General features: G+C 37.2%; 1 protein-coding gene across 2 annotated transcripts in view; it reads left to right on the forward strand.

The window, feature by feature from the left end:
• LOC102683954 (glypican-5-like) overlaps positions 1–20,400 on the forward strand; it is a 141,672-nt gene extending 121,272 nt beyond the window's left edge. For both annotated transcript variants that reach the window (XM_006637748.3, XM_015361132.2), the window contains one exon: positions 14,765–20,400. In XM_006637748.3, the coding sequence (XP_006637811.3) occupies positions 14,765–14,964 (200 nt within the window). In that variant the 3' untranslated portion in view covers positions 14,965–20,400. The remainder of the gene's footprint in view (positions 1–14,764) is intronic.
• The last annotated feature ends 2,619 nt before the right edge of the window (positions 20,401–23,019 follow it).

Genomic DNA, 23,019 nt, shown 5'->3' on the forward strand with positions numbered 1-23,019 from the left:
TTTCATTCTCAGCAACATGATGTGAATTGATGGTCTAACACAATCAGGCACAATTAACAACAACATGTTTATCTGTCACAGTTGAACAAGAAAAGCTGTTACCTGAAACACATTGGCAATGCATGAAAGATGAGATTAGTGTTTTTAGAATTTAATGATTCTGACCTGTTAAATTAAAAGTGCTTCCTTTCCAATGCAGCTGAAAATGTACTAGACTCAGAACAGCACAACCAGGATGGGAATCCAGTGTTCTTAATCTGAACTGCAGGGAATGATTTCAATATTTAATCTGTAACGTGATATAAAGAAAATGCTGCAGTCTAATATGCAGCACTCTGCCAGTGCACTCTGCTGCCAGCATAATCCAATCTGCTGTTCCGAAGTCTTTATGGGACAGTCTTATATCACAGAGGTTATGCCCAGAAGATTAATGTGCTTATTATCTGTTTAATTAACTTGTTCCTGAATGAAGATGGAAAACTGAAGGTCAAGTACTTTTTCAGAATCAGCCTGGTCCATGAACCCAGACTCCAGCCGGGAGAGGAAACCACAGAAGAAACTGCTCTGGAGTAGCAAAGAAAAGAATGGACCCAGAATTAACAGACACAGTTTTCAGTCTCCTTGTTGAAGGAAGACTTCCCTGTTCTTAAAGGATGACTGGTATACTTTGGGAGGAGGGAGTTGATGTGGTGGTGGTGGTGGGGGGACGGAACAGGGAATGAGATGTAATTTAAAATGTAATAGGTATTGATTTGTGTATTAGCTCTCTGGCTCTTTCGATTGCTTTTCTGCTGCCATCTGCTAAAACAGTGCCAACATTATTCACCCTATTGACAGAACAATGAGCCCAGATACTGAGTTTCCTCCCTGTTTAGCAATATGACATGATGCCGTGCCTGAGATATGTTCAAGGCAGTGATGGCTCTTGTGTGTACGCATGCGCACCTTTGTATGTTTGTTGAAGAAGTCAGATCACTGGCATAGCTGAGTCAGCACCTCAATTCTGCCTTTAGCCTGGGGAGTAGGGGATTTCTTCCTGTGGAGCATGATAAAGAACAGGGATTTTGTATTGCTTTTTTACTTGCTTTTAATTAAAGGCCTGTTTCGTGTCACCCCTCCATTTCCAAAACAAATATTGCATCAGAATTTTGCAGGAACTGTGGCTGTATCTTCTGTACAACTGCCATCATAAATATGCATCACATGCATATACAGTACAGTACATATACAGTATACGAGGTCAATTTCTTCCAGCAAATTTAAGATTGTGAACACAATGTTACTTGTGTTTTTCCCTTGTTTTTTTTGTGTTTTTCCCTTTGGGTTGAAGTCAAGGTTTACCTTCACAAAGCCATAGAAAAAATATAGGAGCTGATCACCACTAAATACACATTTTCAAATATCTGTAGAGTTAAATATCTGGAGACTAGCTTCTTGTTTTTACGGAGTCTTAAATCCAAAATATTCCAAAGATACTGTTGACAGCTGTGATTTATTGAGAACTATCTATCAATATGAACAACAGGCCTGTGTGTGATGAATTATGCTTCTCCCTTCATCTCTGGGTCTCTATGGAAGCTAATGAATATGGCATAACAGAGAAGATGCTTTGCTTTTGAATCTAACCAGTATAAGTCTTAATGATATAGCCTGTAAGTCACTGAAAGATATCGATTGGGACACATAACCCACAACAAAGCTCACAATATTCTGTTCAGGGATCCACCCATAAAAATATGAAATCACAGAATGGACACATAAGCAAGATAGCCCCCTCTGCCCCTTATCTTTGGGTAGATTTGGTAGAGACGTGTCTGGCTATTGTTAGATATATAGATGGACTGCTCATTTTTTATATTTTGTTATATGAAAAGGCTCTTGACAGCTTGTAAGGGTCACCATTCTAAATCTTTCATCAGGTAATGACTTTAAAGGTTAATGAAGTGCTTGTTACTGATTGCTGCAGATTATGTGAAGGGATATGTTTTGATCTGTCAGCCAGGGCTCAAGGTCAACAGGCAGAGATCTTGTGTGCTGCAGTGGGCAGATCACTGTTTAACCGCAATACACTGTCATTTCCACTGGGCACAAAGAAATCATTAGTGTTGCACCTGAGAACTGTAATTTTATGCGCTTTGTCACCTGTCTTGTGCTCATCATTTCCAGATAAAATTCCCCCATCTGGCCAAGAGCCAGTTAGAAGTACTTAATTGACTTGATGTTGAAGACTTGGCAGAGGTTGCCTGTGATCAAACCATTTATTCTTGTGCTGTGAGATTAGTTAGGCTCCTGAGGTTAAACACGGTCAGTTCTGGTAAAGTTTAAGTGAAGGATCTGGGATCTATAAAAGCGTGTACAGTAAAGAATGATAGATATGTATAAGTTGGTAACAACTAAAAATGAATGAGAAACAATATCCAAAACAATGCAGAATTCATTTACAGATTTATCACATTTTATATTTATATCGTCAGTTTAATAGATTTGTACAGTATATATAAAAATGTTCAGGTGGGTAGCTGCGTCAGCATGCGTAGGCTGCAAAGGAACAAGTAATAGGTTTATTCCATGCTGAAATAAACCTATTTTTGAAATAAACCTACTTTTTTCAGCATGGAATAAACCTATTACTTGTTCATATATAAAAATGTGTTAGTAGTTTTAGTCTGATTTTACAGATCAACCCTGTGGGTTGGAACCTTTGGAGGTCAGAAGTAGCAGATGAGCTTCTACCTACAGTACATGTATGAGTAATCTTTAGTCTCTCATAAAGACCCTGCCACTTTAGCTTTGCTGGAAGCCTAAACATTCTGCTCTTGACCTGACCTCAGCTGTCTGGCTCTTGAACTCACTGAACTTCACTGTGAGAGCAGTGTATTTCATATGAGAGGTGTGTGTTTTCATCACTAAAAATTAGTCATTCCATCCCAGTGTTGCACTGATGCCCAATCTTGAAACTCTTTCTTCATTCCTCATTCAACAATATGCTTCCAGGTATGAAACAGGTCCCTTACTATCTTGATCATAGTCTGTGTAATACACAGTGAATGTGCAGGAGCTAGGTGTGTGTGAATTAGCCTTTTCCTAGTCTCTCCACTGCACAGTGCTGACTATACTAAAATTACACTGGAGAGTCTATCACATGGGACATTTGTGATTAGTTACTTTTAAAGTGTGTTATGCCAGTAAGAACTGCATTGCTGCAAAGGAATGTATCGGTTTTCTCTAATGTGTATTAGAAGACAGTTCCACTAATATAGATTGAATAAAAATTGGATTTAGTGAGACAATTTTATTAATCTAATGAATGAAGAGTCCTGGATGTCCAAACTTAATCTCTGAGCTGTGAGAGTCCTTGGGCCATCTTTTGCTTTCCGTTAGTGATTCTTTATATGGACAGTATTTCTGCATCCCACCATTCATAGGGTCATTGTGACTGAATCATACACTCACTTGCAAGTTTCTCCTTTTTTTCGGTCAGCTCATGAGGAGGATTTTTGAAAAGACAGACACAAAACTGTGTGTTTAAAGGATAGATGGGTTTCAAGTAATGTCAGCATTCTGTACCCGAGGACTGTTATTCATGCCACATTTACCATCATAGAAAAATAATTCTGGTTACTGTCTTGGAATTAAAACCATAACAATTTGTGGTTAGTCTACACATTGTGAGCCATATACATAATATTTTTCTGAGAGATTTATGTTGTATTTCCCGAACGTACCTGAACCTGAACCAATTACCTTTTATAAATGTATATACAGTATAATGGTTTAAAGAGTTCTCAGATGTCTGTTGTTTCTGGGTGTGTGCCTGTTCACCCTGAGGGACAGGAGTAGGTTAATTGTTGGTGTGCTTGATGTTTTTGGCCAGGAGGAACAGGTTCCTTCGTGATAAAAAGCAAAAGCCCTTCGGAGGTAATGTAGGAGAGAAATGGGTTGATCCCGCCTCTTACCCTTGAGAGAGAGCTGAATGACAAGATCTGCAGGGAGGATAGGCTGTTGTGTACAATGGCCTTGAGAGGACAGTGACTGATCCGCTCTGTCTGGCTATACAAATGGGTCTCTCTTTCTCCTGAACACCTCCCCATAGGCCAAACCTAAGCAGCGCTGCTTTATTAATCTGAGCAGAAGCTGTCCCACTGTCCCACTGCATACTCAGGCCTCTTCTAACCTACCAATATAAATAGTAATGCACAAGTATGCAAGTATTTATATAGAAATGTTCAGTTTGATACTAAAGAATGTGTTATCTTCAGCAATCAAATTGTTTTTGACTCATAATAAATATGCTGTATAAGAAAAGACAGTTAATTTTATGTTCGTACTAGAGTTTCTTGACAAACTGATATAGTTTCTGATCCAATGTTGGTCTCTATTTTCATTTTTTTTTGTTCTTTTATAGACAAATGTTTTTGTTAAATGTAATTGATGCAAATATGATTCGTGTAGATTACACAACTTGATTTTAGTTTAAGTACAATATTATCTGCATTGTATTATGGAATACCATTTATAATTCTAAATACAATTTACTATTCTTATTGCAATTATTAGTCATTCTTTTTGTTGTTTTAAATTTTTAAATGTGAGTTTCAGCATTTAGAGTTCCAAAAGCAGGTCTCATGAAGAACAGTAGCTGTATTTAAGTAATTCATTTGTAGGCCTCATCTCCTCCCCAATTATACCTGAAGACTTGCGTGGGTGACAATATTCCAACAATGTATTAAAAGAACACAATCAATCTGCTAATCAGATTTGTAATAAGTCAAACCTGATGACACATGGATTTTCTACCATGGAAGAGTTTGTTGTTCATATAAATCCTGTGCATGTGTTTTCAGGACTTTCATGGTAAACTGTGATAGAATCCAAGTGGTCTGAGCGTATGGCTAATTTAAAAATCATACACTCCGCATTGTTCTCCATTTGCACTGAAAAGCAATAATGATTTTCATGATTTCCAGAAAAATGAAAGGTTTAAGAAAGTACCAAGCTCACATTTATCTCACAGAAAAGAAAATTGAGTAATAAGTAAATGGTAATAGAAAATAACGCAGAATGGAAACATATGTAAACCAAGTTATTGATACACTGTTTTAATAAAAAAAAATCTAAATGTAAGGAGAAGTGTAATTTTACAGAGTACAAATATGGACTTACATTAGCCACAAATATTTAACCCGTGCTCCATCATGGGATTAAACAGCTAGACCTCCATTGCAAGTTTTAATGACAGTATGCCTCCTAATTATATGTATATTACATATCTTGCAAGTGAAGCCTTTTTTGAAACCGAGAAACAAAGTGGAGTATCGATTGTGATATGTGGATCTCATTTGTACTGACTTTGAAGAATTTGAATTTAGAATTTGGAAGTGATAATAACTGCATCCATTGGTTTTTTGCCAAAAGGCCTCAGAAAAGGCCATTTGGAGTGCTGATTATGGGAAAGGCTTTCTGTTTCTGTGGACAGATACACAGTACGTAAAGCTGCCTCATATTTTTTGTCTTGTAAAAAAGAAGTATGTAATTGCATTCTTTGCTCACTGTTTGGAAATCCTACCCCATTATTTATTTTGCTAATGCATAATTCAGTTACATCTTATTGATTACATAATTATCTGCAGTGTCCATAGTCATGTCACGCTGACATTGTAAATAAGGCTATGCAAATTCTTCACCATGTGCACAATTGCAGCTGTACAACGTTCTTTTGTTTTTTTAGAGAGGATTGGAAATTGGAAATGCTTAGCTTTGAGAAATTGTTCTGTACGGTGGAACCTCCAGGAAGACTGGGCATCAGTGAATTTCTTGACTCATATCAACAGCTTGCAAACACAGTCTGCAAGATAGACAGCCAACCTAGCAATTATGATTTTCTCTCTGGATTTCAATTACTATGGTCCACTGATTACATCCCAAACCAATTTTATTCCCATTCAGTTATTGGCTCATAAGTGATTGCCTTTTACAGAGAGGTCAGAAATGTTCCACCGAATATTAAATTTGTTATGGAAGGAATAATATGGAAACCAGAATGTTCTGTAAAACTTTCTTTCTTCTGTTAAGTCTGGTGAACTTCTACATGCTTCAGCAATCATGGAAGTGAAAGTAAGCTCTCTGGTATTGATTAATTCTTAGTGCTTGATGATACAGTTTGTTGGAAGAACTGTACAATGTATTAGACATTCACAATTAATATCATCCTAACTTCTATCTGTATTTGTTGAGGTCTGAGAGAAATATTTGGGAGAGATCCTGTCTGGTGATGAATTTCATGGCTGAACAAATGCTATCTCAAATACGGTCATGGGTAAAGACCTTACACTGTAGCCAGCAGCATCAATTTCACTAACATCACTATTAAGGACACAAAATTAGAAATGGCAAAAGAGTCCTGAGCCAGCAGTTCTTCGCAGTGCTACCCCAACATCTTTATCATACAGAGTGGGTAATCGACGAACATCAAAGCTCAAAAACTATACTAGGCATGTAAAAAAGCAGAAAGTAGATCAAAGCATTTCACTTCATGGATTATTTTACTGTGCTTCTTTTCTTCTATGTAAAAATGCTACAGTAGGTATGACATACAGTATAGACAAAAGAACAAAGAATTGGCAATGACTTTCAAAAACCTTTACAATTCGTAGATATGCTGTGAGCTTTTTAAAAACTTCTGAAACCGGATTTCAGATGAAGGTTAAACACGGGTTTTCTATTAGAATTGAACACCCCAAAAGTTAGTGGCACTTTGGCATGTTTATTTGTTTTAGTTTCGATCAGTGATACACAAAGTTGTGCTAGAATCTGTTTTTTCATATTTTCTCACCAGAATCTTCTGCTAGCAATATTAAATTTAATTGGAAAATGAGAATGATAAGTAGACATTGCATATATTTTTAATTTCATTTTAGTAGTATTGATATACAGTAGTACATTTAAGCAGTGTACCAGATTTCAAGTCAATTGGCAAAGCAGTTTCCAAGACAGCAGTTACAGTAGTTTGAAGTTTGAGAACCAAATGGCTGTGAAGTGGCAATCTTGGTTTAAGTGGGAACCTCAAATCTCACATGCTAGTTGTAAATGTCTAGAATGACGATGTAAAATTGAGTATAGAGACTTTTAATTGATTTTTTTGCACAGCACAGGAACAGTGTGTGTTACTATACAGTATGTGCTATACAGTAAATGGCAGAAAACAAAATGCCAGTCAGGCATATACAGGTATGTAGAGGCACAATATTTTGCTGTATTTTAATTCAGTTGTCACTAAAATGATACCTACAGTACCAAAATATTGACTGCATCAGTGTGCATGTGTACGGTATACAACAAGAGTTGCACAATGAGAAAAAAATGTTAATAATTAGGAGTGCAAATAGAGACCTACTAAATCATCATTATAACTATGCATGAGATTCTTTGCACAATATAAACAGTAGTTCATCCAGCAGGCATGGATATTTGAATATCCCTTCTAGTACATTTATTATTAATCAGGTAAGTTGCATTATCACATGCAATTTCTTTCCAAACCAAAACTGCATAGCAAATCATCTCCTGAAATGGAGAAGCAAATATGAAGAGACAAGGAGTGGGGACATGCCCAAGGAAATTTTACCTATATAATAATAAAAATCTGAAATTCATGTTTTGGTATCTATGGCTGGATTGAATTAAAGTGTAACTTTCAGAAAGTGTTTGTATAAGCTTGATACATAGATGTAAACTAAACCTAATATAAAAAACAAGTGTTCATTTCCAAATGTAAATGTCCTTATATAAGCAGAGTGTCTTTGTCTGTTACATGGCATATTTGTATACATTATGAGAAATTAGGAGTACTTTTAGATTATATTAGCATTTGTGTACATTTGCTCTTCTACATGCAGTACAGTACTTGTGTTAGTATCTCCAAGTGAATGTCCTACAAATAACGCGTTAACTATTATAATAACTATCTCCCTGAATGTGTAGCCATAACTATTGTAATAACTTTCACTATAACACACTGCTGACTAGATGCAACCACAAGTAATGAGTCTTTGTAGTGTATGAATACTATACTGTAGGTAAAAACATTTTATTTTTGGATAACTTTATTAAAGAGCAATATTTTTAATTATGGATGTATTATAGCGTAATTTGGAAGAGGAGTTCAAGGTTAATGGTACACAATCTGTACTAGCATTGCAAAATAAAATTGCCATGTGTTTTTTTTTTCTGGCTTTGCTACAAACTAAGAAGCAGTACCATATTTTGAAGTGGACTATGCATGCCAACTTCAAAGCAAATTTAAAGCTCAATTAAAATGCTTTTTAAGCAATGAAACGCTGTACTGCAAATTGAACTGGAGATATAAAGACTTCATCCGTAATCCATAATTTCCTTGTGTTTATTTTTAAATGAAAAGCTAGCAAAGGAAACAATTTACAATATAAGTAAACATTTTATTTCTGTAATGCACTCTAAAATCCATTGCACTAATGTATTTTTTAATGCAACACTGCTTTAAAGCTCTCATCAACTGTTTAATGATTGGTTAGACTTGATTTCAGAGGACAGCAGTCTTATGGTAGAGAATTTGTTCATCCAGTGTTGGGAACAAATTGATGAGCCCAGTGATTTATGTGAACAATGTATTGTTAGGCATTACTTTGAAATGAAATTTAGACTATGCCTTCTAGGCAAAAAAAAAAGTCTATGACACAAATTGTCCATATTTTACAGTTTACATACTGTACATATTCTAAGAGCAAAATAACAGCTTTAGTTTTCTTCTTCCAGAACTCTGGTTTGAAAAACAATTGTGACTTTACAAGTAATTGTCCGGGATTCACAAGCCCTGTTTTTGAGTATGCTCCTCTTTTGTAAATGTATTACTGTATTATGCTTTTTAGGTCATCTAATACGCAAGCGGTCTTTGGGTTAGGAGAAAGTGCTGAAGGCTGCTTTGATTCCCAGGTTGATAGTGTCTGCCTTGGAGCTGTGATAATCGCTGTGACATGCTTATCACTGTTCCTGTGGCTTCCTCATCTCCTGCATTCAAAACAGTCCGCTGCTTAATGAAAAGGTCAAAGCCTTCCCATTAATTGTGCTAGCGTGTCTGTTGTCATTAAAACGGATGCGCAAGAGGGCTGAGTCAGTGTTCATGAAAGAAATAAAAAGAAGAAGTATTTTTCAATAGATGATAGCAACAGCTAGAGGACTGTTCATTATGGAGCAAAGGCTAGGAGCCTCATGGCACTGGAGCCCCTGAGTTCCATTCCAGTCCTACAGTGTTTCAGTATCAGTGTGGCGTTTGTATATACTCCCCCAGTTTGTGTGGGTTCTCTCCAGTTACTTCTTCCCACAATCCAAAAACATACTGGTAGGTTAATTGGTTTCTGGGAAAATTGGCCCTGGTATGAATGTGTGCATGTTTGTGTCTGTGTGTGCCCTGCAATGGACTGGCATCCCATCCAGGGTGTATTTTGCCTTGCACCCATTGCTTGGTAGGATAGGCAATAGCTCCCCTGCAACCAAGTATCCGATAAAGTGATTAGAAATTGGATGAATAGTGACAAAAACACTTTGTAGCAGCGATGCAGTCCTCACATACTGCATTGATTCCCATCTGTTCTTTTTTTATTTGTGTGATATAAGACATTTTAAAATTCTCTTTGTCACATGATTTCCTCATTCAGGGTTCAAATTTAACTTTCCCAGCCAAGTAAGTGACCCCAGATGTCCTTCACAGCCCTTGTGTGATTTGCCTCCTCAGTAAGGGGTCCCTATTAAACAGAAAGCACGATTTCCTCACAGGTTTTGATCTCGGATATGCGAGAATACCAAAATCCATTTTCCGTTCCCAGTGATATTTTAATATCATTTGGCACCCCCAAAATCTCCAATGAATTCCATCTTTTATTTCTTTCTATCAACAACAGCATCGGGCCATGCTGTGTTGGCCTGCAAGAGCTTATAATCAAGAAAAGCTGCTGAGATGGCTGAAATTCTGAAGCAGTTAAATGAGTCCTACATTAAAAAAAATACTAAAAGGCATAGTTTTGCACTTTTAACTCTTTGCTTCCAATGTTTATGTATGACTCAGAGTGGCTGTTCCGAAGTAAGGTTGCACACTTCAATCAACATCAGTCTGAGTGCCGGTGAGTCAGATATTACCCAGAATTCCCAGGTGGTGACATGTAACTCCCCTACTGCAAGACGTCCAAATCCTGATGCAATTCAGACAGACACGTTCAAATAAGCATATTTGAATATGTAATTGTACTAAAATTACTGTTGATTAGACTTTTTCCATTGTGTGCTTAAAAAGAAATCATAGACTTCCAGTTATGTATTGTTATGGTTAAATTGTAAGTTATCTTACAGCAGCAAAGTCGAAAACAAATCAGAAAATTGCAGTTAGTAAATTATTAAACACTAGGTTCAATTAATAAATCAAAAACTCAAATGAAAAAAACACAGCAGGCCAGCGGACACCCGGGTCACAAAGACCAGGAAAGCCTAAATTAGTACCTGTTCTACTTCCTGTGCAACAGAGACCCCTGTGAAGTGCTGAGCATTAGTGAGCCCCTGGTATTATTGGTGAGAGCTTAATGAATGGCCTACAATCCTGCCTAATCTTCATTCCATTCGAGCTGAATTATGTGATTCAGTCAATAAAGCCATGATTGAAGCCTTGATTGACCTACAACTTGATTGTAATATTTGCAAGTTTTTTTTTTCTCCTCAGATGTTTGGTATTTTATTTAACTTATAAAATGCAATTGTTAAAAGACATCATCCAACATGTTTAGAAACTTAAAACATTCAGACACAGTTCAAAATTAATCCTTTAAAGTCAATTAAGGGTTAAATTGTTTTAGTGGGAGCTGGACTTGAAGACAAACCAGCAGATGTGTGGGCCTCCAAGACTAAGATTGGGAACCCCTGATCCAATTGATGATAAATCCACTTTGGACAGGATGGGCTGTAAAATACTGGAAGTCTCAGCAAAGGGGATTGGACCCTATGCGGTGCTTAGGAAAAGATGTTAGAGAGAGATTAAGTGGAGAGCAGAAGCTGGGTCTACTTAGCCAAGTCACATAGCCAATATTCATGGTCAAGAGGAATCATGAGTCTAGTAGTTGTCTCAAGACGGAGCATTTGTCAGGCAAAGGGAGCTCTATGAGGATTAACTCAATACTGAGCGAGGAGGAGCAGGTGAGCAGCCCTTAAGTAGTGGGTTGCCGGGAGGTGTGGTGCAGGACGAGGGATGTGGTTGGTCAATTAGGATGAGTGTTGGTGTTTGTGGGAAATAGCAGGGGCTTGTATCTGATTAGTGCATTTGCGTAAAGCATCAGGGGCTTGTGTCTGATTAGTAGAGGCTGTGACATGGGCTCTTTACTCATTTTGGAGTAAAGTGTACGTTTTCCTCACCCCTTCTGTGCTGGTACTGTATGAGGGTCTTTTGCGGCAAAACTGATTCCTCCACTGGGGGAGGGGAGGTGGAAGTGGAAACCATTTAAATGGAGGTGGAGGTGGAAACCATTTAAATGAAAAACAATAAGAAATTCCAATTTCATTTACTTTAAGGATGGACCATTATTTTGGACCAGAAGATTGTTAGGTGTTGTTTGCCTTAAAAGATTCCAGACCGACTTTTTCTAAATGAATTATTGTGGTATATCTAACATATCTGCTGCATCATAACAAACTATTGTATTTTTTTGTGCTAAAAAAATCGTGAATTAGTTAATTTCACTGTGATGGATTGGCGTCCTGTCCAGGGTATATCCTGTCGTGCACCTGTTTCTTACTGGGATAGGCTCCAGTTCCTCTGTGACCATGTACTGGATAAACCAGTTATAAAATGAATGGCTGGATAGTTAATATTGTTTAAAAAAATATATTTTAACATATCCCACCCTGTTCATATATTGTTTTCATTAGATAAAGTAGATCTATGCTTTAGACTGTACGTAGCAGTATTATATTTTCGCCATAGTAGTTTAATGCATCAGGTTAATGCATCAAAATGAAAAAGAATAATCTACAGTGTCATACTCCAGTGTATGTATGGTGTAATCTGGTATTCTTTACCTTTTAAGTTCTTGGGTACTTAATTAACCCAGCCATTTACATTTTTTGACACATTTAAGTCTTATTCAAGGTCTTTTGCAGTTATAAAAGCTGCTTTTCATTAAGGGTATGGCACCTACAAAACATCAGGAGACCTGGGAAAAAGTGTTACATTTCTCAAATTAATCAGATAATTAGATCAATTACGAAAGTGAGAGCACAGTTGGAAGAACACTGTACCCCTTTAGGAGCTAACTTTAACACCTCGCTGCATCATGTCTTACCCAGGTTGACTTGAGAAATTCTGCTAAAAACTGTCATTAGACACAGTTGTAAGCACTCTACAGAAATAATTACAGCCAATTATAATATCAAGCTTGAAATGACACATTATGTGCTATTTAACTTGAAAAGAAGTGTGCTGATTGCTCTGCAAATATTCAAAACGGGTATCAGATCATTCTTTCCTTTTGCTTCCTTGGCTTGCCTCCATCCATTCCATTATTTGTATTATAGAATCTGCTCAACACTGACTGTGCACAAGAAAATCATGCTGTTTAATGCATTGAATCAGAAATCCTGGTAGTTTTCCACAGCTAAATCTTAATTTAAGGGCTGATAAAGAGAAAAACGTCTTAATTGGAAGGAAATGTGTGGTTATTCAGGCCCTTTTCATTTTTGATTTTTTTTTATTTAAAAACAACTAAAATCATGGGCACTGTACTCGATACTGTGAGTTTTTCTCACGATGGGGGTCCTAGTGCTCGAACCTTGTTCCTTGCTTTTGTTATTTAGACTGTTCTTGAGTTTCTCTCCCAGACCGGATTCTGAAAATTGTGAGCAAGGCCTGACACCATGAGTGGGAACTGTTCTGGATGACAGTGGAATGGTTTCAGTTCCTGCCCGGGGAGCATGTTAAAGCTGATCGATTTGGCTGATTTAGAGTGTCGGACGGGCTGACAAGGCAGAAGATGAGGCTGGGAGGGGGGAGAGAGAGAAGGATGAAGGTACCTGAAAGAGGTCTTAATTCAGCGTGGGCTAGCTGTGAGACAGCTGAAGTCAGCAGGCTGCTTCAGCACAGCAAGGAGGGGGTGGGAGAGGCTGCAGTTAGCAGGCCCGGAGAGACTGACCATTATGAAAGTGAAGCTTGGACTCTGTCTGCCTGCCTCCATTATAGTGATTTATTTCTAATTTAGTTTAATGACATTCTGAAGGTTGTCTATTAAATGCCCCCTGGTTTAACATCCAAGGCTCACAGCACTTGAGAATGAGTCACATTCCTCTGCAGAAATGTATCTGGGGTCGCCAGTTCAAGTCCTGCCTGAAGGCAATCTGAACTTCAGTCAGTGGACACTCTCCTGGATAGGCAGCTTACTCTTTCTGTTGCTGTTTTGTAGGGTTGACCAAATTCTGATCCTATATCCCATACTGACCATTAGTGGGTACTATTTGCTGCATCTCTTAGCCATATTCAGGAGATGAAAAGACATTATACAACTATAGTACTTGTATTTACTTGAAATGCAATCATATTTTGGAAGTCCTTTATAGTTTACTCAATATACAGTATGTATATTACTTTAGTATCCCTAATGAAATATTACACTTTTTAGTCTTTGAATGTACACCACCTTGAAGTAACATTCCACGTTACATTTTCCTGGGGTGTTTAAGTAGTCTTTTCGGAGAGATTGCAGTTCTTGATTCCTGGAACAACATCATATGCCTCTCTTCATTTACTGTAATCTGTACTTTGCAACGTACAGCATTTACAATAGCTTTTAATTGTATTCGTGCCGAACTGAAAACTTGGTTAAATGAAGAAAATGTAGGTGCACATCAAGATATTTCCATATTTATGGAGTAAAATATGACAATTATGTGCTGTATGAAAAAAATGCTGAATATATTAATAGTGATGTTAAGCATTACTTAGTACTTTAAAACTTCTTTGTACTGTAAATAAAATTCAGATTTATTCATGCTCTGTAAATATGTTAAATACATGCTGTAAACTTAATCGTCTAATGTTTTAAGCCCTCAAGTAATTTCACAAAACCTTGGAATGTTTCTAAACTTTTGGAAGTCAACTTGACTGCCAGTGGGTATTTAAAAAGGCTGATCACAGAAGCAAAATACTTAGTGCCCTCTCATCATGGGGCAAATCAGAGAATTGTCAGAAGGTCTAATGTAAAAGATTATTGATCTCAGCAACTCTAGTGACTGCCATAAAAATTTCATTAAGATTATGCAGTTTTGACAGAAATTTCATTAATCGAGAAATTCAAGGCTAATGGAATAGTTGCTACACCACCAGGAAGAGGATATAAGGAAACCTTACCCAAACGCGCACTCAGAAAAGTGAGATTATATTTTTATGTATCGGATATGGGGGAAATGTGCTTTGTGTTTGAAGATTTAAAGATTTATCTAATCTTAAACATTTTTATATTACTTTTCTTTTTTTTATAACACCATTACATGATTTTCAACTGTTCTGAGGTAACATTGGCTAAAGAATGAAGAAACGTCTGAAGTAATGTTCTCATGAGCCGTATTACTTGGATTGTTCAATGCTGTAGAGCATTTGATACTCTGGCTTCTTTCAAGACAGGACCCTTGAATCAATTAGCTATTAGCTACCCAACTGGCTAGATGTATATAACAGTAGACCATCCTCATTATTGTCTTCCAGGCAAGAAGGAGAAGAGTGAGCAGCCTGACAGAGAGACGTCCCGAGGGAGGGAGAAAGGAGAGGAGACCACCCAGCGCACTACCACTCTTCGTACACCCAAGTTAGCTGCCAAGGGAACTGCATGCTCCCACGGTGCCAGCCCACTCCTGCTCGGTGTTCTCTTCCTTTCAGCCCTGGAAAGGCAACTGCACCTTCTTTAAGAATGTCCCTCCAGTCTCCAACACCACAAAGCTGTATATACCATGCCTTCAGAGCTCCAGACAGGAAGTGGGGGAGGAGTGAGGAAATGGTGGAAGGGGTGGGGGAGTGGCCTCCTTTGGGTCTCTGTAGTCAAAATGAGGTGTTCTAGCTCAAAGGCCAAGATGATTTAACCTGCTGCTTCTCAGGCTGCTCCGCACTTGCTTGACAAGAGGTGGCTTTTAGGCAGAAAATAGCATCCTTTTTTGTACACTTGAGCTGCTGTAATTCCTTATTCCAAAGGGCTTCCTGGTAGAACTGTCTTCCCCCTCCCCACAGGTGTGTAACTGGAGCTAAACTTCGCCAACATACCAAGTTAGCACAAGGCTTTGTCCTTTGCACTGGCTGCCAGAATGGCAGAGAATTGGTTTATTTTATTTTTAGCGTGTTTCAGATTTCTATGATCCCTACTGTTCACGTACAGTGTGTGTAAAAAATGATAACACAAAATTAGCTTTGAAAATTGGGATTCTGCTATCGCCTTTGTTTCCATTACACTTGTGGAATCAGTCATCTGTCAGTAACCCATTTAAACACCACTTCTTCATTCTGGTCTACTCTTAATTTAGCTGTTTTTTGCGAATGTTGGAAAAGTGAGGCCATGCAGAAATGTTATCCAATTTAATCTTTATATTTGTCGAGTTTTGTGACTTATTTTTGTTTGAGAATTGCTCTTTAGTAAAGCCATACCTGCTCATTATATTTTAATATGTAGCAACCAGTTTACAACCTGTTGCTCCCTATTTTATGCCTTAATACCACAATCTGCTTTGAAAATTGGGATTGTGGTAGTCAGAGAGCATTTCAGTGTTACAGAGCACTCTTCCATTGTCACCTGAACACCGTGGCCCGTGCAGGACCCCGATGTTTTTACACCTTCATAGCTTTTTTTATGATGCAGCTGCAAACAGTCTGACGGGACACATTTTTGGTGCTTGAGCAGAGCCCTGTCTTCAGTCCAGTATCTTGGTACCACTTTGCACAGAGCTGAAACAGGTTTTAGTTACTTCCTGTCTACAGTAAGGCCCCTTTTTCCTCACTGAGCAATGTCATTAAAAAAGCTGTTTTAGGGATGTTAAAACCACGCTAGATCTATCTGCTTTCTGGTCGTCCGCAAATGATACTTCCCTTCTTTTGAGCAACTGAGAGCTCTGTTTTTCCTGGTGTAAACTTTGCAGTCAACTAACACTGATAAAACCATTTCCAGATGCAATGTGATCAGCAGCAGTGGGTTGATTTTCCTCTTTTGTGCTGTTGCAGCGATGCTAATGCTTTATCTCTGAACTTGATACACATTATTGCAAATATAGTATGACCGAGATCATACAGTTACAGAAGGTATGCTAGTGGATTCCTTGTTAATTGGTGTTCCACTTTGGCACTCTCAATTTTATATATACAGCTAGGTAGCACAATTTCATTTATTGAAATTAATAGAACTAATTTTAATATTATATCATTGCCAGCACTCAAAGGATGTTCTTATTGTTTAAGACTGGTGTCACCAGTTTTGCTAACCCACTGATATTATCTTTAGCACAGTGGACTAATGAAAAGGGAAGGCTAATAGTGTTATTTTTAATGTCCTGAAATTAAAACAGATAAACCTTTTGTTGAATCACTGCCCATTATAAACTGTATTGAGCAGGTCTAACTGGACTACTGGTAATCTCCTAAACAGCTTTCAGGAGGTATTACCCAATTGTGGCCAAATCATTGGTTTGAACGTAATGTCTTTTTGCTATGCAAATCTTTCTACATTTTGCTCTATTTAAAAAAAGGATGGCAGATGCATTTCTGCAACATAATTTTGAAATATGAAACAATTGTCTGTAGTCTGCAAAAGGTCACGGATTGCCACTGGTTCTAGAAAACAATAAAATCCGCCTGTCTCACCTTTTGACTTATTTTTCTGTACTTTAGCACATACTGTAGGTAACAGCTTCAGAAATGTAGTCTCCTATGCTAAGATGTTGTTTGTGTAGAATGAATTCAGAAATATTTGTTACAGTGAATTGCCTGCCGCATATCCATCTGATATAAAAGTCTTGCAGCACTGTTCTGCAGGCTGCATTGCTGACCTTACATTTTAAAGAATGGAGTTTGGGTGAATGCTTTTAAAGGTAGACTTAAGATCCACCTTTCTTACCGGCTTTCAGTTAAGGTAGGATAAAGGAAAGTTCTTGACAAAGCTTTTCCAAAGTACTGTGACTTCAAAAACTTTATGTATAGTGGGCATGCAAATCGCTCTGTATGTTATTAAAGCAATAAATGGGTAAATCTAAAATGATTTTGCTTGCACAAGCAAGTTTCTCTGTAAATGTGCTTGAGATATTCCTCACTAAATCCTTTACCATGCACCTTTCTGTGCTTTTTTTAACTACAGTATGTGTTATCATAGTTTTCATCCGAAAACGTTTTGTATTTTGTATTGTGATATCTGGATGGGATGCACTTGCTTGTTCTTTATCTTACAACTGCTGTGCTTAACCATGCATTTTCCCACTATATGATGTTATATTCTTCTCTTTGTGGTTTTCCTTCTTATGCATCTAGTATCAGTAGTTTTACGAATATTTTTCTGCGATCACATTTGGCATTTCCCAAATCCTATTCCAGTAAAACACTGAGTTTTGAAGTGGGGAAGTACTATATATAAATATTAAATATGTTTTACAGTAGAACACCATTCCAGGGGATTTTGGGAGCATTTCAGATTTCCTACCTCACGCCTTTTGATTTCAGTCCCTTTTAGAAACCTGTTTATTGTTGATGGACTTCAAATGACACATAACAGTGGGAAGAAATAAATTAGAAATGCACAGTCCACACAATTACTGTTGCACAACATCAGAAATATATCCAAAAACTACATATATATAGACAGGACATATTTAACATGTTGCTCTGTCATTACTACTGCACAGTTTGGGTGTTATCCTTTTTTCTAACCTATCTGCCACAAAGTGCCCATAAAAATCCAAGTAAAAAACTCCAATCAGTCAAATCACATATCAAAATATGTAAAAACAAATATCAGATTGTTTTAATGCCCATTTTTATTTATTCCCTCCACAAATAAGGAAAATGATAAAAAGAGAGAAAAAAATAATTGACCTTTGCTTCAGGTACTTTGCAAAAATCTCTCCTGTTCTTGGCCGTTATATACAGTACAAATCTGTTATTTGTCAAAAGTGAAATGATTCTACCTTTGTGGCACGCAGACCTGCTCCTTTAGCTTATATAGTAATTATTACTCCTATAAGGATAACATGAGTGCATTGTTATGTTTCAGCAAAAAGTCTTCGCAAAGCAAAGCAACAAGTATCATCTTAAAAATGCCATTGCCTTTCAGATACAGTATATTTTGCTTTTTTTCTCTATGTATGTTTTGTATTTTAGTTGTAATTCATCTTGTTTCACAATGAGTTATCTTAAAACCTGATTTCGTTTTCTGTTTGCTTTGTGCACTTGTCTGTAACACAGTGCCTATTCTTTTTAAAGCATGCTAGAGACTGAGTGTAAGCTAAGTCAAATATCACTGCTCGTACGAGGTTATGCAACATTTCTGCTTAACATTTATTTAGACCCCTTTCAAAACTAAAAAAAAATTTTTTTTTGAAAATAACATTCTGTGTACTTAAAAGGTTCATTTATAAAACCCTTTCTGGTGAGGTATAGGTCCATTTCATATATTACATGATGACTATTTTGTGTGTTTTGCTTTCAATGTGCTATTTTGCAGTACAGTGTAGTATAATTTGTTCAGTCTTTGTAGCTAATATAGTACGGTGGATTTATTTTTAGAAGATGTATGTAAATACATATATTTATATATACAGTATAGGATGACAAGGGTTTGACCTGTGGCTAGTGTAGGAACAGGGACATTTATGGTTTATCTTGTGTTTTTGCTGGACTATGCAGATGGGCCGACTTGTAGAAACAATTTCTTCTGGCAAGCTTTCTTGGCAGGTTTGTACACAATGTTGAGAAAATCACAAATGTTTTTTGATTCTTTTCATATACATCCTAAACACACATTGAACGTGCAACTTATATAGCATGTGTATAAATGTATATATTTTAAGTTACTCACCATTTAAAAAAAAACACTAAATGAGGAATGTCTCCTGGTAAGGCTTTTTACAAGTGCCCTCTGATTTTTCTTAACTTTTTCCGTGCCTCTGTCAGGAAACCAGGGAGGTTTTTTAGAAAATCTTTGTGAGAAGGTGGATTTATACGCTCTTCCACTTTCCTCAGTATCACTGTGTTGTTAATGCAAATAAGAAATGGGTCTGAAGAATAGAATAGCAGTTTCTGAAGAATATTTCAGTCAGGCTAAAAGGACGATTACGAATTTCCAAATATAGCAACTACTGTACAGTACCATAGTGCTCCCTGTGTGTTTGAATTGTATGTAACAGACTAATCTGCTTACATTACAACACACAAGGGAAAGACAAGAATTGGAAACTTTAAAAATTATCACATCACAATGTCAAAATATTCATATACTGTATGCATATGAGGGTTACATTTATGTGCTTGTTAGAAGCCGTTTTTCCTTTGGATGTGAAAATCTCCTGACCTACAGCTCACTGGGCTGTTCAAATGTATTTTAAAATGTATTTAAAAAAATCCATCCATTATCAGAAGAATCTCTTAATCTTGATAAGGTTCACAGCAACACTGAGCCTACCACAGCAGCAAATGAGCTGGACATAGAATGATTTCATATTGACAGCACTATAGTTTTGCAGATATTTTATATTAAAATGTTATTTTCACAATGCATCATCAGTCTGTATCCATTTGTTTGAATTTTATTTTGAGAAATGTTCCATTTAGGTATGTTTCTGAAAGCATTGCGATAGAATCCATACACATGTTCAGTGAGTCGAAAGATATTCTGTTTTTTAACAAAGCCAGATTTGAACTGGTCATTAACTCTGTATAGAAGTTAAAGTGTGGTCCAGTGGAACTGAAATATAGCTGTGAACTGTCCTTGTATTATTATTGTATTATCACAATATGAGTCAGAACTGAGATGAATTAATCTTTATCTGACCAAAGTGAAGACCTCTGTACACAATTGAATAAATCTTGGTTGTTGCATGAAACTGGAGGCTTTCATAAGCAATCAATTACATAAACGTTTTGACAGCATCTTGGATGGTAGGATGCATAATACTTTTCTTCTTTGTGTTTGTGGACTGCCTCTACCTTCACATTCACAGTGAGCTGAAAGTTCAGGGGACCTTTTAAAGAGCCTTACCTGTTGAATTGTTTGAAATGTGAAAGGGTTTGAATTATTTTGGTCTGAAATGAATGGAAGTAGCTTTTACTTCTAGGTTTTAATTGGCATTTCAATAAAAGTCTTCAAAGGGTCTGATTGATCTTGTTTTCTGCCTTTTTCAATTCACTAATCCCCATAATAATAATAATTTCTTACCTTATATAGCACTGTTCTGGACACTTCACTCAAAGCTCTTCTCATGTAATAGAGACTCTCCTCCACCACCACCAACGTGCAGACACCACTTGGATAATGTGACTGGTTTTGTTTGGTGTTATGCACATATTGTGTTTTCTGAACATGTTGTTGCTTACTCTTTCACCTTAAGAGCCTTTTTTGGTATTTGTCCTAATTCCCAAATAAAAGGAAGTTTAAAATGTTTTCAAACAGGGCAGGGATGTACCGTACAATCACTTTCATAAGCAAGTTGGTGACCATAAAAAATAGCAAAATAATCATGCAAATCTCTGTTAAAAGCACTGAAATAAAAATGGATGTCCTCATATTTTTGGGTGACTTGCTTGCCACTTAATTCTGTGTCAGTCAACATAAGCAGAAATAAGCAGAAGCAGACACCTTCTTATTTCAAAAGGGAAAATAAGTTAAATAAGATAAGTTAAGCTTGGTTATGGTCTGGCTGCTCTTTAATCTGAATACAGAAAATGGCACTGCCTGCCTGGTCTGCAAATATATGCACTCAGCAACTAGTTGCCACACTCTTTCAGGCTTTTGAAGGACTGAGGCAATAATTGCTGCTGTCCCTGAAGAGTTTTCAAACAGAAGGCACATGTGAAGGGGAAGAGAGAGCGGTCTGCTGGCAGCACATACTGTAGCCCATTTTTTCCCAGCTCTGTGGGAAACTGCACCGCTGCTCCTGAAGGCCTGGGTGTGAAGCCTCATTTTCGAAACTGTGTCAGACAATTCGCATCGCTTATGAAAATCCAGACTTTTACAGTATTCAATTTCTTTTTTTGGGTTCAGCACAGGGTACTTCACGGTCATTTCTGTGACGCTCGGCAGGCAACTTTACTTTTTCATTTTATTTTTGTGCCTTCATTAAAAAAAAATAACTCTTCCTTGTGCAAAGTATGACTGATAGATAGATACTTTATTGATCCCGTGAGGGAAATTGCAGTGCAACAGCAGCTTGACACACACAACACAGCCACAGTGTAACGAATTATATAATAATAGTACAATACATACAATACAATACAAGAGTTACTCACAGTCCGGACACACAAGAGGAAACTAGAACAGAACAGTACACAGAAAATCGTATCACACCTATGAATATAAATATAGATGTAACCATAGATATAAATAAAAATATAAATGTATTGCACAGGTCCCTGGCATATATTGCAAAAAAGTGGTTGTAAACGGGAAAAAGAAAAAGAAAAAGAAAGAGAACAGATGTAGCAGTAGATGTGTATATGCGTTTAGTCCAGAAACAGGTCACTGTCGCTGTTGCCTCTGCCAAGACGCAAGGTGGATGCGTTGTACAGTCTTATGGCAGACGGCAAGAATGACCTCCTGATGACCCCCTGCTCCCTTTCCTCCACCACAGGTTCTGCCTTTTGCCACATTGGAGAAAATATTCAGCTGGAAAGGACCCTGATGGATACAATTCTAGCAAGCCTGATTAAGAAGCTATGAAGTATGTCATACTGGAGTATGACAAACGTGGACGTACAGTGAATCAGCCTTCATTATTGGACTAATTTCAGTGTTATATTCATCTTTATCCAACTATCATAGACCACTGAATCCTAATCTGTTTGATAATTAACATAATTGACTTCACTCTACATCAAAAAAAGACCCACATGTGCTGTCAATCACAATATTTGCTCTGCAGGTTTTGTAGTGATTGGCAGTTCTCTCTGAGTTTCGGGAGCTGTACTAAATCTTGAATTAACAGAAGTGACCCCCCCCAGCCCGGCCCCCAAGCCATTTTAAAATGGAAACGTGGCAAGGGATGGTTTTCAACACACTTTAATCAAATTCCCAGCAAAAATAAAAGGATACAAAAAAAAACAGGAGATGTAAGACAAAGATAATAAACTGGAGTCCAGACTTTTAACCAGCATAAATTTAATTTGAAAAAAGAGACACTTTTTTTTTTGTGGAGATGGGGGATGGGAGATTTTGTAGTGATTGTTTTCCTCACTGAAGAGAAACATTTTTCACGTCACTCTAAGTACATTTCAAATATCTCATTCAATATATTGTTAAGGAAAGAAACCTGGTGTGTAGGAGCTTGAACTTCAGTTCACTGTGAATTAAAAGACAATCAGAGCTGCATGTTAAGGAGCATATGCCAATAGATATTTGGTGATGATCGAGACAACACTAACTTAATATTCCCCTGGGTCTTGCCCAGAATAAAATTTATGGAATTAAAGACTTTCTTGACTTTTAAGCTTCCAGGTATCATATTTTGAAAGAAAAAAAAAGTTTTGACCTCCATCTTCTCTGGGGTTCTGTTCCTGTATTTCCCCCTTGTATTAAAATAATACAGCAAAATATTATATAAAATGCGGAAAGTGGATTTCTCTGAGGTAAAAGGTGGGGATACTTGCAGATTGAGATGCCTGTCATTCCACAAACTTGTGTAGCAGGGTTAGCACTGTAAGCGGTCAGGAAAGACAGCTCTCTGGACCCTGCCTGTACCCTCCAGACACCTTTCTTGCGCTGGAATGCTCACTACGGGCCT

The sequence above is a fragment of the Lepisosteus oculatus genome, chromosome 13 (genome assembly GCF_040954835.1).
Source record: "Lepisosteus oculatus isolate fLepOcu1 chromosome 13, fLepOcu1.hap2, whole genome shotgun sequence".
Classification (NCBI taxonomy): domain Eukaryota; kingdom Metazoa; phylum Chordata; class Actinopteri; order Semionotiformes; family Lepisosteidae; genus Lepisosteus; species Lepisosteus oculatus.